Source organism: Mercenaria mercenaria, unplaced genomic scaffold, assembly GCF_021730395.1.
Source record: "Mercenaria mercenaria strain notata unplaced genomic scaffold, MADL_Memer_1 contig_1534, whole genome shotgun sequence".
In the NCBI taxonomy this organism is placed as follows: Eukaryota; Metazoa; Mollusca; class Bivalvia; order Venerida; family Veneridae; genus Mercenaria; species Mercenaria mercenaria.
This window is the reverse complement of record NW_026459515.1, coordinates 1-17,157: the sequence shown is the minus strand read 5'-3', so window position 1 is coordinate 17,157 and position 17,157 is coordinate 1. Positions and strand designations below refer to the sequence as shown.

At 37.9% G+C, this 17,157-nt stretch overlaps 1 protein-coding gene and 2 non-coding genes across 3 annotated transcripts; all 3 read right to left on the bottom strand.

Annotated features, from left to right (window-relative positions):
* Positions 1 to 1,491: 1,491 nt before the first annotated feature.
* Positions 1,492 to 16,782, bottom strand: LOC128551675 (WD repeat-containing protein 90-like). The gene is made up of 4 exons (XM_053532574.1): positions 16,640 to 16,782; positions 4,541 to 4,631; positions 2,251 to 2,563; positions 1,492 to 1,695 (listed from the first exon to the last, which is right to left on the bottom strand). Exons 2-4 carry the CDS (start codon positions 4,580 to 4,582, stop codon positions 1,499 to 1,501), a joined length of 552 nt encoding a protein of 183 aa, XP_053388549.1. The 5' UTR covers positions 4,583 to 4,631; positions 16,640 to 16,782; the 3' UTR covers positions 1,492 to 1,498.
* Trnaa-ugc (transfer RNA alanine (anticodon UGC)) lies at positions 14,643 to 14,715 on the bottom strand. The gene has a single exon. It is a non-coding gene; the product is annotated as a tRNA-Ala (tRNA).
* Trnaa-ugc (transfer RNA alanine (anticodon UGC)) lies at positions 16,331 to 16,403 on the bottom strand. Its single transcript has one exon. It is a non-coding gene; the product is annotated as a tRNA-Ala (tRNA).
* Positions 16,783 to 17,157: the final 375 nt, after the last annotated feature.

Genomic DNA, 17,157 nt, shown 5'->3' with positions numbered 1-17,157 from the left:
AAAAAAAAATCTATAAAATTATAAGTCCACAAAAACTCTTTCCCAGGTAGAGATAGGTCAAAATACACCTAAAAATTGGATGTAACATGCATGCTGATACCACAGAAAAGTGGTCTCGATTTTTTCTCTACCGCCAGTAATAAAAAAGTTACAATAAAATCTATTTATAGTAACAACAAAGGGACGTAATTCTAAAAACAAGGGTGCCTCATGGTGGTGAACATTTGGTCCAAGTTACATCAAATCCCTCCATGCATGAAGAAGAAATGTTCCGTACAAAGTCATTCTTGAATTTGACCTTTGACCTCTAAATATGACCTTGACCTTAGACCTAGGGACCTGGTTCTTGCACATGACATGTTGTCTCATCCAGGGGAATATTTGTGCCAACTGATATCTAAATCCTGCTTTGCATGACAAAGTTATAGACCGGACAGGAAAAAATCCTCTTGACCTTTGATCTCAAAGTGTGACATTGACCTTTAAGCTAGGGTACTGGGTGTTGCGCATGACACGTCGTCTCATCATGGGAAACATTTATGCCAAGTAATATTGTAATCCCTTGATGGATGACAGAGTTCTGGATCGGACAGGGAAAAAACCTTATTGACCTTTGACCCCCAATTGTGACCTTGACCTTTGAGCTAGGGGTCTGGGATTTGCGCACGACACGTCATCTCATCATGGGGAACACTTGTGCTAAGTGATATTAAAATTCCTTAATGAATGTCAGAGTTATGGACCGGACACGAAACAGACCCTGTTCATGCTATGTTACATTTGACTGCTAAGTGTGACCTTGACCTTTGAGCTAGGGGTTTGAAAGTTGTGCATGACACATCGTCTTATTATGAGGTACATTTGTGCCAAGTAATATTAAAATCCCTTCATAGATGGGAGAGTTATGGACGGACAGGAAAAAAGCCTTGTTGACCTTTGACCTCAAATTGTGACCTTGACCTTTAAGCTAGTGTCTAGGTTTTGCGCATGACACGTCGTCTTCTCATGGGAACATTTGTGCAAGTAATATTAAAATCTCTTCATGGATGGGAGAGTTATTGACCGGACAGAAAAAAGCCTGTTGACCTTTGACCTCCAACTGTGACCTTGACCTTTGAGCTAGGGGTCCGGGTTTTGCGCATGACACGTCGTCTCATCATGGGAACATTTATGCCAAGTAATATTAAAATCCCTTCATGGATGGGAGAGTTATGGACCGGACAGGAAAAAGCCCTGTTGACCTTTGACCTCAAATTGTGACCTTGACCTTTGAGCTAGGGGTCCGGGTTTTGCGCATGACACGTCGTCTTATCATGGGGAACATTTGTGCCAAGTAATATTAAAATCCCTTCATGGATGACAGAGTTATGGACCGGACACGAAATTGCGGACGGACGGACGGACAGACGGACGGACGGAATGACGGAAAAGCGCATTCCTATAGTCCCCGAAACAGGTTTTCAACCAGTAGGGGACTAACAACAGGCCTGAAGTTTATTCAGTAAAATTTTACGAAAGACCTACCTGGCTCATACTGTATATCACTGGTAAAGATATTTTTCACGAGCATGTTTGCACACAAGCGTACACCTTTGATATATGAATATTTTCTATTGAGATACATTGCTAGAATGTACTGAAAGTCCAGACAAAGAATTGTCCATCGTGTAGACAGAGGGGCTGGACCACTGTTTTCTGTAAACAAAAATGAACATGCAAGGTATTATATTTATATCTACTTTATCAAAATAAAATTGCAGCCTCTTTAAACATTTACTTAATTAAGACAGTTAAGTTAATACTAATTCATTTTAGCTGGACTCTTGTAAAAGCTTGAAGCTTTTTCAAATCAATTTCAAGTCTGCTTTCTAGAAATAACACATATAGCATCATATGAAACAAATGTGATCTTGATCCAAGTGTGGCTTGAACCAGCAACCTCTGGACTGAGCATTTCACATCCTAACAACTAGACCACCACTCCATATTACATATTTACATATCAATTAAAAGAGAAAAACAAAAGAAAAACATTTAGCAACTTAATGCAATGCCTTATTTTTCAAGACTGCATCTTTTTCAGTAAACACCCCTTTGAATAAGAAGTGGTACTGCCCAAACTGAATGATGGACCAGTCCATTTCAGAAATTTAGAAGGGTAAAGGTTAAACCTCATACCGAAGAAACGTAATTACTGCAGTTGAGAATGATATAAGATTGTTCAAATCACACTTGCAAACAGCAGCTCACCTTTACCCGTCAGTGCAGTAACTGCATGAACAGTTCCTCGTGTTGCTTTACATACAAACGGGAACTGCAACCACGTTGAAGTTGATTTAAACTCCTTGAACAAGTTTGAGAATGAAATCCTTACAACGAGGTTATCCTGTGTAGCTACATCTATATGAACAACAAAATACTTTGTCGGGATTGGTTTTATGAGGAGATACATGTATCGTCCAGTGAGGCCCAGGGACTGAGAGCTTGTCTTTGGTAACTGGATATAGTTGCCAGCAGGAATTGATCCAACAATCTTCAACACTGTTGACTTCACCGACTTGTCCTGAAGTTAAAATTCACTAAGTTACAAATTAAATAAATGAAGTTTTGTCTGTACTTTTTAGGTTTAATGCAGTTTATCAACAGTATTTCCATTAACCTAACTAACTGAATTTAGACACAATGTCATCTATCAAATCATAATGAAGAACATATGCCTCTCCCTGTGATCTGCACTTTCCCTACTGGGTGGGGTATATAAATAAAGTGTAACTGACTCATCAAACATCGATAATGAATTACACAGTATCTTTAGCAAAGCAATTTTCTTGCACTGCAGTTATTTTTTTTCTTTAGAAAATGTGTGTGGTAATGATGCCCTTTTCTATTTTTTTTCTGTTAGAAATACCTTTAACAAGAGGGTCATGATGACCTGAGTATACTGGACCACATGTTTCAAATGGCAAACTGACGCTAAAATATTAGAAAGTAGATCAGTAGGTCACATTTAAGGTCACTGAAAGACAGTTTAAAGATTGGTGTGCAAAACTGTGTATGTCATCCAAATTTCAAGGCTGGATCTTAAACTAGAGTGGTCACAAGCGAAAGTTTACGCACTGATGCACGGACAACGTAGACCTACTGACCTAGATTTTGACCGCAGTTGATCCAGTTTCGAACTTGACCTAGATATCATTCTGATCAATTTTCATGAAGATCCATCGTAAAGTATGGAGTCTAGACAGGTCATAAGGTTTTTTTATTTTTAGACCTACTGACCTAATTTTTGACCACATGTGACCCAGTTCTGACCTTGATCTAGATATCATTAAGGTAAACATTATGACCAATTTTCAGGATGATCCATTGAAAAATATGGCCTCTAAGGAGGTCACAAGGTTTTTCTATTTTTAAACCTACTGACCTTGTTTTTGACCTCACATGACCCAGTTTCGAACCTGACCTAGATATCATCAAGCTGAACATTCTGACCAAATTTCATGAAGATCCATTAAAACATATGGCCTCTAGGGAGGTCACAAGGTTTTTCTATTGTTTGATCTACTGACCTAGTTTTTGACCGCATGTGGCCCAGTTTTGAACTTGCCCTAGATATCATCAAGGTGAACATTATGACCAATTTTCATGAAGATCCATTGAAAAATATGGTCTCTAGGGAGGTCACAAGGTTTTTCTATTATTTGAACTACTGACCTAGTTTTTGTTTGTTTGTTTGTTTTGTGTTTAACGCCATTTTTCAACAGTATAGTTTTTGACCACACATGACCAAGTTTCGAACTTGACCTAGATATCATCAGGGTGAACATTATGGCCAATTTTCATGAAGATCCATTGAAAAGTATGAACTCTAAAGAGGTCACATGGTTTTTTCTATTTTAAGACTACTGACCTAGTCTTTAACCGCATGTGACCCAGTTCCAAATTTTTACCTAGATGTCATTAAGGTGAACATTCTGACTAATTTTATATGAGATCCATTGAAAAACATAGCCTCTAGGGAGGTCACAAGGATTTTCTACTTTTAGACCTACTGAATAGTTTTTGACCGCACATGACCCAGTTTTGAACTTGACCTAGATATCATCAAGATGAACATTCTGACCAACTTTCATAAAGATCCCATGAATAATGTGACCTCTAGAGTGGTCACAAGCAAAGGTTTACGTACGCACACATGTACGGACGACGGACACTGCGCAATCACAAAAGCTCACCTTGTCACTTTGTGACAGGTGAGCTAAAATGCTGTGCAATATTCTCAACACTTTTATTTCCTTCAGAAATTGTGTGCTGTAATGTTGCAATCCAGTGACAACAATAATTGCATTGTGAAGAGATGGACTGTCTTATTTTCCTTTTCTAAGCTGAATTTCCTAATTACAAGTATGTTTTCTGGTTAGGATCTGTCAAAAAAAAAAAAAAAACAGCTTTTAAATTGAAAAGTTACCAATCATTAATCTATTTACTGCAATGTCAATTCATTAAATATACAGAAAAATATGTAAAAAGAAAAACAAACCATTGAAGAGGTGACATCCCTTCTTTTGTGGCCTTCTTCCATGATGAAACATTAAAATGCTTGAAGACATTTACATATGGATGCTGCCACACTGAAATAAAGAAAAAAATGGTTTGCATTGTCTCTCGGTGTTCACAAGCATTTCCTTTGATCTGACCACTGACCTAGTTTTTTGACCCCACATGACCCAGTTTCGAACTTGACCCAGAGATCATCAAGCCTAACATTCTGACTAAGTTTCATAAAGATTAGGTCACAAATGTGGTCTCTAGAGTGTTCACAAGCTTTTCCTATGATTTGACCTACTGATCTAGTTTTTGACCCCACATGACCCAGTTTCAAACTTGACCTAGAGATCATCAAGACAAACATTCTGACCAAGTTTAATAAAGATTGGGTCAAAAATGTGGTCTCTAGAGTGTTCACAAGGCAAATGTTGACGGACGCCGGACCACAGACAACGCACATCATTGAACGGACGCCAGACAATGACTGGTCACAATAGCTCACCTTGAGCACTTTGTGCTCTGGTGAGCTAAAAAACTGTAAAAATGACAAATTGTTGCAACATGCACAGTGTGTTGGAGAATTCACCCACTGGACACCCCTCCCCTTTGTGTCGTTGACTTTAATATCTTGTGGCGGAAAAAAATTAAGGCCAGTGAAAACTCTGAATTATGAATTGATACTTCTGCTCATAGATCTACTATGGAAAATACGCAGACCAGAAATTAATGAAACATACGTAAATAATTGACAACACAAATACCGCAAAATTTGAATTACAATATAATATAACGTTTCTGCAAGGGATATCTAGTTGGGTGACTGAGATTAACCACATAGGGTTACCTTAAATTTGGCACGGGGCCCTCATGAGACATGCTTTAAATCTGATCCACTGTACCCTCCATTTGGTCATCTTTTGAAAACCTCGGCACAGGAACTATTTGGCATTTTCATGCTTTCATGTAACCTCTGATAAAAAAGTAGGAGAAAAGTAGGAGCCTCTGATATAAAAAGAGCTGTCAGTTGACAGCGTGCTCGACTATACTAAGTGCTTGAAAGTATGATATAAGCTATGAATAAACTTTAACAGTACAATAAGCATATTCTAAGTCGAAAAGGGGCCATAATTCAGTTAAAATGCTTGATAGAGTTGCCTTCTCCTTTTTACAGACTTGGATCATGATGTGATGGTAAACAAGTATGCAAAATATCAAAGCAATATCTCAATGGACTTTGAAAATATTTCGGGTGGTACACAAACTTTAACATTACAATAAGCATACTCTAAGTCGAAAAGGGGTCATAATTCTTCTTTTTTTTGGATTTAACGTCGCACCGTCACATGATAGGTCATATGGCGACTTTCCAGCTTTAATGGTGGAGGAAAACCCCAGGTGCCCCTCCGTGCATTATTTCATCACAAGCGGGCACCTGGGTAGAACCACCGACCATCCGTAAGCCAGCTGGATGGGGGTCAACCGTCATAATTCAGTCAAAATGCTTGATAGAGTTGTCTGCTCCTGTTTACAGAATGGGGTTATGATGGTAAACAAGTATGCAAAATATGAAAGCAATATCTCAATGGACTGAAAATATTTGGGGAGCTATGTAAACTTTTAGCATTTGTGTGACGCTAACGGTAACGCTCACGCTAATGCAGAGTAGGATAACTCCCCTATTCTTCAATAGTCGAGCTAAAAAAGTAGGAGAAAAGTAGGAATCTGATGATAAATAGCAGGATCTTTTGAGAACAAACTGACCAGATTCAGAACAAAAGCATCACTGGCGAAGTGCAGTATGAAATGGTGGGCTCTGTGTGCATTTTTCTGGTGTAAATTTATAGGTATGGGAAGAGGTATCCAAGTCATTTTAGGGGGGTCAAGGGGGTCTCCCCCTAGAACATTTTGAAATACAGGTACAACAAGAGCTGTCACAGGAGACAGCGCGCTCGACTATTTCGATGCTAGATAGTGAAACTGGGCACATCTGAGGAAACTAGAGCTGTCACTGGAGTGTTTAATGACTCCAATTGTGGATGAAGATATTGCACAATAGTCTGGGTCTATGTCAAAAATATCAACTTAAAGTAATAAGAGAGGTAAAGATAAAATGTATCAAAACACTAAATAAGTATATCCTAAGCAAAAAGGGGCATAATATATTAAATATTGGTGCCAGAGTTATGCACCTTGTGTCATATCAGGGGTTTTTTTTGGCCATTTTTTATAGCTGTTATTAGGCTATATTCCCAATGCCAAAAAGTATGTATTTTTCCCAAAATGAGTGCAAAAATTCCCAATCTACATTCTGAAAAAGAATTCATCAAAATTGCACAAACATTGACCTAATTATGGACAATTTTGTAATGGAAGTATGTTAAAGAGGTAGTACAATGTGAAACAAGTGTATAAGAAAGTGCTTAAAGACATCCTTACTATATCCTATGGGACTTAATATTGTTAGGCACCCCGCCTTGTCAGAACTTGATGTTATTTACCATTTACTTTTGTGTCCAAGATTTTAGATCTCACCGGGAGACCAGTGCCAGCCCGCCCCTCCTCGTTTTCCCAGCTTATCCATGGCTGTCGGTGGTCAACCCTATCTGTTTCAATTGGTTATCAACTTCCTTACCCAACTAGCCCGGGTATTCCTTACAACTTGGCCCTTAGACCCTTATTTGTCCTTTAAATCATATTCATCTCTACATTGCTCTACCTAGGTCAGACGCCATCTTTGTTGTTTACTTTGGTTGTTTCCGGTTGTGCTCGATTCTCTACGAAACCAAATGAATCGAGTTCGATGTCCACGGAAACACCCGAAATGAGTTATCGGAGCTCTTCTGCGTCATCATGTTGATGACGTAGGCAGAACATCTATGACGGGTATAAATACCCCGGTTTCCGTCTCTTCTTTGCCAATCAAATCTCCTCCTAAAGTGTAGGTGACCCTTACTGGAGGTCATTCGAATATTTAGCTCTACACTGTTTACATTCTATCTTTAGATCTAGAAGAGCTTAGTACTTATGCCTAGACCGAAGAACGAGGTTTGTCTCTACACTTCTACAACAATAAAGCTCTACAATGAGTAGCCCTGTCTTACGAAACGGTACTTGTGGTCTCCCCAAAAATTACCTCACCCAGAGAACTACGGATAATCCCTATATAGAATTTACACTATCTACCAAGATCTACACGACTTAGACCACCATATTGTGCAAGAACACTATTAACATATACGTCAAATATATTCTTATTAATAGATATACTCTACGGTTATAGAATCTTTTCTCTACGGTACACTATGTAGAGCTACTACGAAGAGCCTATATTATATATATACATATAATACGTTGGACTTAGTCTTATATATGAAGAGATATATATCACTTCATTAAAACTAATAACCTTGAGCTGGTGTTGTGTTGTGTTATGTAGTGAAGTAACCATATACTTATTACAAACCCGAAGAGGTCCCCAGTATGAAGGAGATTTGTTATAGAAATGGAGTCTGACCTGGAATCGAACCCAGGGCCAATTGTTTAATAGAGTACATGATAGGGACTCCTGAATGAGCCATCCGGCCTCTTAAAGTTTCTACTTCTATATATATCCTGACATACATAGGTAGAGCTATAGACTCATGGAGAGCATGTACAGCTCGGTCCCTTAGATACAACAGCTAGCGCCTAGAAACGAACCCTAAATGTTCGCGTGCAAGGGCAGGTGAACGGGCAGAACAATATTTCCCAATTTGGAACATTTACGCATCAAAATTCCCAATTTTGGGGGTATGGGCTATGTTCCCAAATTAGCTAGAAAAAACCCTGCATATGGTGTGGGTGATGATGTTGAACAACTATTTAAAGTTTGAATCAAATCCATTTAGTAATAACAGAGACAGAGTGAAAGTGCATCAAAACTTTAACCTAAAATTCTAAGTAAAAAGGGGGAGTCATGAATGAAAAATTGGTGCCAGAGTTATGCACCTTGCGTCATATGGTGTGGGTGATGATGTTGAACAACTATTTTAAGTTTGAATCAAATCCATTCAGTAATAACAGAGACAAAGTGACAGTGCATCAAAACTTTAACCTAAAATTCTAAGTAAAAAGGGGAAATAATCCATTCAGTAATAACAGAGACAAAGTGAAAGTGCATCAAAACTTTAACCTAAAATTCTAAGTAAAAAGGGGAAATAATTCATGAAAAATTGGTCCCAGTTATGCACCTTGTGCCATATGACAAGGGTAATGATGTTGAACAATTGTTTAAGTTTGAATCCGATCCATTCAGTAATAACAGAGGTAGAGTGAAAGTGCATAAAACTTTAACCTGAAATTCTAAGTAAAAAGGGGAATAATTTATGAAAAATTGTGCCAGAGTTATGCATCTTGTGTCACATGATGTGGGTGATGATGCTGAACAACTATTTTAAGTTTGAATCAAATCCATTCAGTAATAACAGAGGTAGAGTTAGGGCTGTCATCGATAGAAACGATATCGATGTATCAACGATATTTTTTTGTCGATCGATTATCAATTCCAGTTTTCAAAAATCAATATTTTACAGACAGAAAAAACTATCCGGATAAACACTCAGACCCTCAAAAACAATTAAGCTTACAAAGTTGTAAATTTAGATAAATGCAAAAGAGAAGTGAAGGCAAAATAAAAATGAAAGATTTTATTAATTTTTATTTGTTTCTTTTATTTTTATAAATACAAATACAACACAATCAAACAGTAATACGAAAAGTAGGCAATAAAACTAAAAATAGCATTTACAGGAAGGTATATAATATGCATATGAACAAATAGGTTGTTAATCTAACTTAATAATCGATATATCGATGTATCATCGATATTTGTCTTCTGATATATCGGTATCGTCGATATGCCCAAGACCCAATCAATGACAGCCCTAGGTAGAGTGAAAGTGCACCAAAACTTTAACCTGAAATTCTAAGTAAAAAGGGGGAATAATTCATGAAAAAAATGGTGCCAGAGTTAGGCATCTTGTGTCATATGATGTGGGTGATGATGTTGAACAACTATTTTAAGTTTGAATCAAATCCATTCAGTAATAACAGAGATAGAGTGAAAGTGCATTAAAACTTTAACCTGAAAATCTAAGTGAAAAGGGGGGGATAATTCATGAAATATTGGTGCCAGAGTTATGGCCCTTATGTCAGATGATGTGGATGATGATGAGGAATAAGTATTTCAAGTTTAAATCAAATCCATCAAGTAATTACAGAGATAAGCTGAAAAAAGAGAAAGTGTAACAAGAAACTGCGTTCAATAAACGCTTGATGCCCCCGGTGGCATCCTTGTCGATACATAGCAACATAAGCCCAAAACAAGGTCAAGGTCAAACTGAGGTCAGGTGATGTCTGAAGATGAGGAATGGTCACAGATTACATCTGCATTAGTATCAAGTCATTCTAGTACGGGGTACTGATGCTAGACGAAACGGTCCCGTTTGGTTAACCAAGAGATAGCCCATATAAACCAACCTAAGTCCAAAATGAGGTCAAGGTCAAGGTCAAACTGAGGTCAGGTGATGTCTGAAGATGAGGAATGGTCACAGGTTACATCTGCATTAGTATCAAGTCATTCTAGTTAGGGGTATTGATGCTAGACGAAACGGTCCCATTTGGTTAACCAAGAGATGGCCCATATAAAGCAACCTAAGTCCAAAATGAGGTCAAAGTCAAGGTCAAACTGAAATCAGGTGATTTCTGAAGATGAGGAATGGTCACAGGTTACATCTGCTTTAGTATCAAGTCATTCTAGTAAGGGGTATTGATGCTAGACGAAATGATCCCATCTGGTTAACCAAGAGATGGCCCATATAAAGCAACCTAAGTCCAAAATGAGGTCAAGGTCAAACTGAGTTCAGGTGATGTCTGAAGATGAGGAATGGTCACATGTTATATCTGCATTAGTATCAAGTCATTTTAGTTAGGGGTATTGATGCTAGACGAAATGGTCCCATCTGGTTAACCAAGAGATGGCCCATATAAAGCAACCTAAGTCCAAAATTAGGTCAAAGTCAAGGTCAAACTGAGGTCAGGTGATGTCTGAAGATGAGGAATGGTCACAGGTTACATCTGCATTAGTATCAAGTCATTCTAGTAAGGGATATTGATGCTAGACGAAACGGTCCCATTTGGTTAACCTCGTATGGACGGACGGGACAATCACTATATGCCTCCCGCATCAGTAGATGCCGGGGGCATAAAAATACTTTAACCAAGGTGGGGACGCGGAAAGACGCCGATGCCGACGCCAGGTCAAGTAGAATAGCTCTCCTTATACTTCGTATAGTCGAGCTAAAAATGGTGGGCTCCGGTGCATTTTGAGGTATGGGAGGAGGTATCCCAGTCATTTTGTGGGTGTGGTGGTGGGGGGGTCAGACTGCTCTCCCCTGGAAAATTTTGAAATACAGGTAAGAAATGGTGAGCTCTGAATGCATTTGTTGGTCTAAATTTTGAGTATGGAAAGAGATATCCCAGTCATTTTAGTGGGGGTCAGGGGGCTCTTCCCCTGGAACATTTTGAAATACAGGTACTAAAATGGTCGGCTCTGGTGCATTTTTGTGTCTAAATTTTGAGGCATGGGAGGAGGTATCCTCGTCATTTTAGGGGGATCAGGGGGCTGTCACACTGACAATTTTTGAAACACAGACCTGTATGGAATGGTTGGCTCTGGATGTACTTTTCTGGTCTTAATTTTGAGGTATGGGAAGAGGTATCCAAGTCAATTTAGGGTATCAGGGGGCTCTCTGCGAGGAACATTTTGAAATACAAGTAGGAAATGATGTACTCTGGTGCAATTTTTGGTCTTAATTTTGAGGGACTGGGAAGGATACTTTCCTAATTTTAGGGGGGTCCTTGTGTTCTCCCCCTGGAAAATGTTGAAATACTGGTATAAATGGAGGCCTCTGGTGCTCTTTTGGGTCTAAATTTTGAGGAAATATTAATCCTTAGTCAAAATCGTTGGGTGCAATTTTGATGAGTATAGGTTACTTCTCAGCAAACTTGTTGGGGGGAGGGGGGGGGGGGGTGCATGGGCACCCTTTGTCAAGCTTTCAAGCCCTGGATCTGGGCCTGAATCTTGTACATTTACTCACAATTAAACAGCAGCACAATATACATGTATATGGTCTTTCTATTTTCATGATGCTTTGAGGTCCCGTTGTACATAGCTACCTGCAACCTCTTACGCTCCAATATCAAGGTCTGTATTCAACAACCATAAAGAACTGTCAGCAGGTTTCCGCATGCATATTAAAGAGGTCACCAGCAGCATATCAGAGGTCCCTACAGCCTCACTAGAACACCATCAGTCCTTACATTATGTACCAAAATTCATTATATAAACAGACGAACAACATTTGTTAACATATTTTTTCTTCTTTAGATAAAAAAGTAGGAATAGTAGGAGTTTTTTCAAAAAAAGTAGGAACAGACTTAAAAAGTAGGAAAAGTCAGAAAAAGTAGGGACTACTTGAAAGCCTGCATTTTTATTATTTCAAAATTTTCCAATGTATTGAGAAAAACATTCTAATTTTTCCTGCCTCAACAGTAGCTATATAGCAAAAAAAAGCACTTGTTTAACCAAGTCGTCAATAGGCGTGTAACTTTTATCGACTGGAGTACCCGGATGTGCAGTCACAAAAAGATGCTGGTTGTCCAGTGTTGTCTAGAATAGGGGTGACTAATACTAATTTTGACTATTGCAACAATATTGATATTGCTGAAAAACTATTGCAATACTATTCTATTGCAGGTAACTATTGCGCTACTTTTGCAATAATTATCGGCCACCGTGTTTTTTTACAGTAAAACTACCAACTGGCATTATTACATAGTGTAAGGCATAGCACCGTTTATAACGACTGCTGTGAATACACACTGAGATGTTTGAATAAATGAAATGCACAGAAATAAATGTAACATTAAATATTCTTAATGCATTTTTTTCTATTTCTTGCCTTCTTTAATACTCAGACGATCAGACTAAGGTGTAGCAGCACTAAATGAAGGGCCCTACCAAACAGTTTGCTACATCATAAAAATAGCCTACTTTCTCCATGTCCATAGTACTTTTTCTTATGTGTTTTCGCCACTGTCAATTAGCGTGTAATTAGCATATTACCTCATGTTAATCATGGAGCTATAACACTTTTTGTTTAAAGGGTTTACCAGTCACATGTTAAGTGGCGCTAATTACATGATCAGAGATTGATCTAAAGGGATTCTAAAGGAAAAACAGCATGCAACTGCATGACTTGTGGTGATATGCTTATTATGAATTGACTCAAGCTCACTTCCCTGAAGAAATATTTTACCATGTAACTTCAAACCTTTATCAAAGGACCAATTTTTGTTGGATTTGTATAGATAAAATGGTAAAAAAAACCAGAAAGCTGACACTTTTCTTAATCTTGTAGAGCCATAATTAGTCAATTACAATTATTGTTCATAATGTCAGATTTCTACATACAGAAACAAATATTCTTCTTGAACGCAGAGAATGTTTCAAATGAAATTGTTGTTTAAACTCCAAAAATTAGTTTAATTAATTTAATCTTAAAACTGATGTGTGAAAAAATACAATGTATTTAAATTAAAATAACAATGAAATTTAAAAAAAGGCCGACAACGAAGTTACATTTAGTATTCCGAACTTTTTATTGTTCTAAATAAGCTGAATCAACAAGGTAAATGTCATGCAGAAAACGACATCCTTCTGGGTAAGACAAGCCTAGATTTAGCCATTTTCACAGGGCAAAAAGTAACATTAATGTAGTTATTTTCCATTAAAAAACAGATGCAGGCAATAATTTCATGGGAGAACTTTGCTTTTCAACAAAAAATTCAACAAATGCCGTCCCAGATTTTCACTGAAAGGACGAGTTAAACTGTAAGGCGTTAAGTGTGTGAGTAATAGCAGAATAACCTACGGCATATGCTTCGATTGGAAGACAGCATAAGATAAGATAAATGCCGCATTCTAGTCCCTGTATCAGTTGTTCCAGTCTAAAACGCAGATCCGGTCAAGGGACCTGATAATTTCGTTTCCATCACCGAATTTTCGGCGTAATTGTCAGCCGCATTGAGGAGTTTGACAAGTGTTTTAGTCAGACGTCACACAGGTCATGTGCAAAAAAAGTATGGATGCGAAATTTAAAAAAAAAAAAAAATTATTAGCTTTTATGGACTCAGCAAAAGATTAATAAACAGTACTTATTTTTTCAATATTTAACTGCAATTTTGATACACATTGCATAGCTGTAACAGCTTTGGCATTTATTTTAGTATTGATCGGTGACTTTTACCAATCTTCAGCTGACCGTTTGTTATTTGATTTCAGAAGAATTGTGTTCCGTTCACAAAATTGGGAATACATGAACATTACTGAAAACTTATTATATTTAGTATAATATAGAGAGGGGTCCTTTGATCCAGAATTTCCTATCTTAATGTTGGAAAAACATTTTAAATTTTCTAAAACTATCTCATCAGTTATCTCATCATTTCTATCTTCTTGTGGACGCATTGGTCGAGAGGGCTAAGACGCTTTCCTACGGAGGTGAAGGCCCCTAGTTCGAATCCTGGCTACTCCCATTGCGGTGTGTCCTTGGGCAAAGCACTTTATCACGATTGCCTCAGTCGACCCAGCTCTAAAATGGGTACCAGCAAATTGCTGGGGGTAAGGTATAAATGGTTTTAAATGTTCTTAAATAGGGCCGCTCAAAAGCTCTGCAGAGCTTATGTGAATTGTTTCACAAAGCAACGCTAAATAAAATTTACCTTTAACCCACCTGCGAGAGTTCTGCATGAAAAAAAACAACATACATATTACAAGTTTCAGCAGTTAAATAGAAAAATTTCAGATTTGCCATGTAGTGTATTCCCAGATTTTGAAGTGTACCCCTATTTTGCAAAAGCAAGGGGTACATGTACCCTTAACTATAAAAATGAGTGGGCATGCTGATGTTTGTCGGGCTCCAGCCTCCAGTGGAGGTTACAGGAAGTCTAGCCACTGCCTTAAGAGTGTTGTATTTTTTGGTGAGAAAATCATCTACCCAGTGTAGGACTCGAACCTACGACCCCCTGCTTGCAAGTCAGGTGCTCTACCAACTGAGCTAACCGGGCTCCTGGTTTACCAGAAGCCTCGAATCACTACACTCCTCCTCACTTTAATTTTGAAGGCTTAAACCTTATCGTGGAACCATAGAGCGAGGCATCAACTGTTCAGCTTCCAACAGAGTATAGTCTCTGCAAATACCGCATGCTCTATATAACTGGCCACGTAGCCTTCCTTAACAGTGGAATTGCAGAGCGGGACATCAACTGTTCAGCTTTCAACAGAGTATAGCCCCTGCAAACCGCATGCCATACATGTGATAAGTTCAGAATCCCAAAACTGGAGGTTTGCCATTTTTCAGCTGGAGTTGGGGTCTCAAAACTGGAGGTTTTTTATCGATATAAATTAAGCACGCGGACACATAACTTAGAGGCAAAATCCAACATTTTTGGCCACACAATAATGTATAATTATAAGTCTACACCAAAAGAAACAATCCTCATAACTCTTGATTTGAATTTTGCCAGACTTATGCCACTTCTTAACTTCATTTTTTTTGTTAAAGTTTTATATAATGTCTAATATCTCTGTTATATACAAAGCTATTGCCTATTATGTCCCTTTTACTGGCAAAGCTTTAATTCAGAGACAATCACTGAGAAAAGTTGAGCATGCTATCTTACAGAAGCTCCTCGATCTTGTTCTAACTTTAAACTTTCATAACAGATTAAATTTGTAGAAAAAAGTCTCAACTTAGGTCTGAAATGAAGGTGAACATGCATTAACATTATTCTACTCGAGGACTTAAAAAAAACGAAGCTCTAAATTGGTCTGAACACAACTCCTAAATTATGTAAATTCCTTACCCCACCCACTTTCGTATAAAAATACTGATATGATTTTGACATGAAAAATAGAAAACAGAAATGCATCAACATGTATTTACCCTTACCAAAATAATGTAGATTGATGTTATCAAATAAATGAGTGTGTGTTTTCATCCAATTTTCAATGAAATAAGTCCAATTTAGTAGCAAATTAATTTGGTAAACATTGGAAGAAAATGGCGTAACTCCGTAAGGGGAAATAACACTCCTGTTCTAAAAATAGTAATGGGTTGGTTTCTCCAACAATTATTTATGTGATTTTATTACCGAGCAAAATTTTTCTTTGAATAATCAAAAGTCATTTCAGCTGGGAATTATTTCTTATGACGGGGAGTTTTTTGCTTCAAATGGGTAAAAAATGGCGCTGAACTGGCATTGAGAATGGGCAGATATTCGGCCCCATGAGGCAGGTGGAAAAAGGCCCTGCTTGTCTAATCCCTTATCAAAACAAACAATTAATAATTCACCTGTGAAAAACAACTCTTTCCTCCAGCTACATGTGTGTCAAACATGTATAATACACAACAGTCGGTGACCCTTTGATTTACTGTGTAAACATGTTTGGCACTCCTCGGTAATTAACAACCCAGTCATAATACTGATTTTTATTTTTTGAAAAGCGGGAGAAAAATGGTTTTGGTCGGGAGACTGGAGGCAAGGTGAAAAAATCGGGATTTTGACCCTCCCGCGCGGGAGATCACATGTATGCGCATGCTCTACTTAAACTGGCCACTGTAGCCCGCACTTTCCAATTTACCTCGTCGCCAATGTTGTATTTTTTGGTGAGAAAATCATCTACCCAGTGTAGGACTCGAACCTACGACCCCCTGCTTGCAAGTCAGGTGCTCTACCAACTGAGCTAACCGGGCTCCTGGTTTACCAGAAGCCTCGAATCACTACAAGAGTTATAAAAAATCTGGCATCAAATTATGTTTTTTTTTACTCAATACTCTTAATACACATACTCTTTTATTCCTTTCAGAATGCGTTACCCCACCACAATAATAAAGATCTGTCAAAACAAGTTTTAGCATGTCATGATCAATTTTCCATTCAACAACAATCAATTGAAATTCTTATGCTCTCGACTGGTTCAAAGACTCACATTGTGCCATGTTGTAATTCTTCTCAAAAACTGGGCTGTCAATATTGGAAATGTGGTATTATCACTGGAAACGCTAAATGTTTAGAAAATTCTTATTTCTCATTTTGATTTGCCGCCATGTTTGTTTACAACACATGCGCAGACCGGGGGCGGACTTGATTTAAACTGTTCCAGGCTGAACACCACTAAATCCGGCTGTTCTTTATTTTATATAAAATTCACTCACTTTACATTTTCTAGCATATCAGATTTCTGGAAGTGAGTATTTAATCAGTATCTTCTTTGCTTGAATAAACCAACTGCTACTTTCAAGAGATTTCGGCATTATCCTGTTATTTGGTCCGCGGACCAGAAACTTTCCGGTCTTATTTTCTTGTATTAAGGAGGTAGGTTACCTTGTTACAAGGTTAAATTCAAGTTAGTTGAACCGCAGCATTTTTTTTGCATTTCGTGTAATATGGAGTTTGACCTGCTACAATCTCAATTTCGTTTGTCTCTGTCCCTTCAAATTCAATTTT

Bases quoted from the DNA above. Each gene is read 5' to 3' on its own strand.
- LOC128551675 (XM_053532574.1), bottom strand. From the start codon at position 4,582: ATGGAAGAAGGCCACAAAAGAAGGGATGTCACCTCTTCAATG. The intron at 2,564-4,540 runs GTTTGTTTTTCT...TTTTAACTTCAG, and splicing joins GGGATGTCACCTCTTCAATG to GACAAGTCGGTGAAGTCAAC. The intron at 1,696-2,250 runs GTGAGCTGCTGT...TTTTGTTTACAG, and splicing joins TACTGCACTGACGGGTAAAG to AAAACAGTGGTCCAGCCCCT.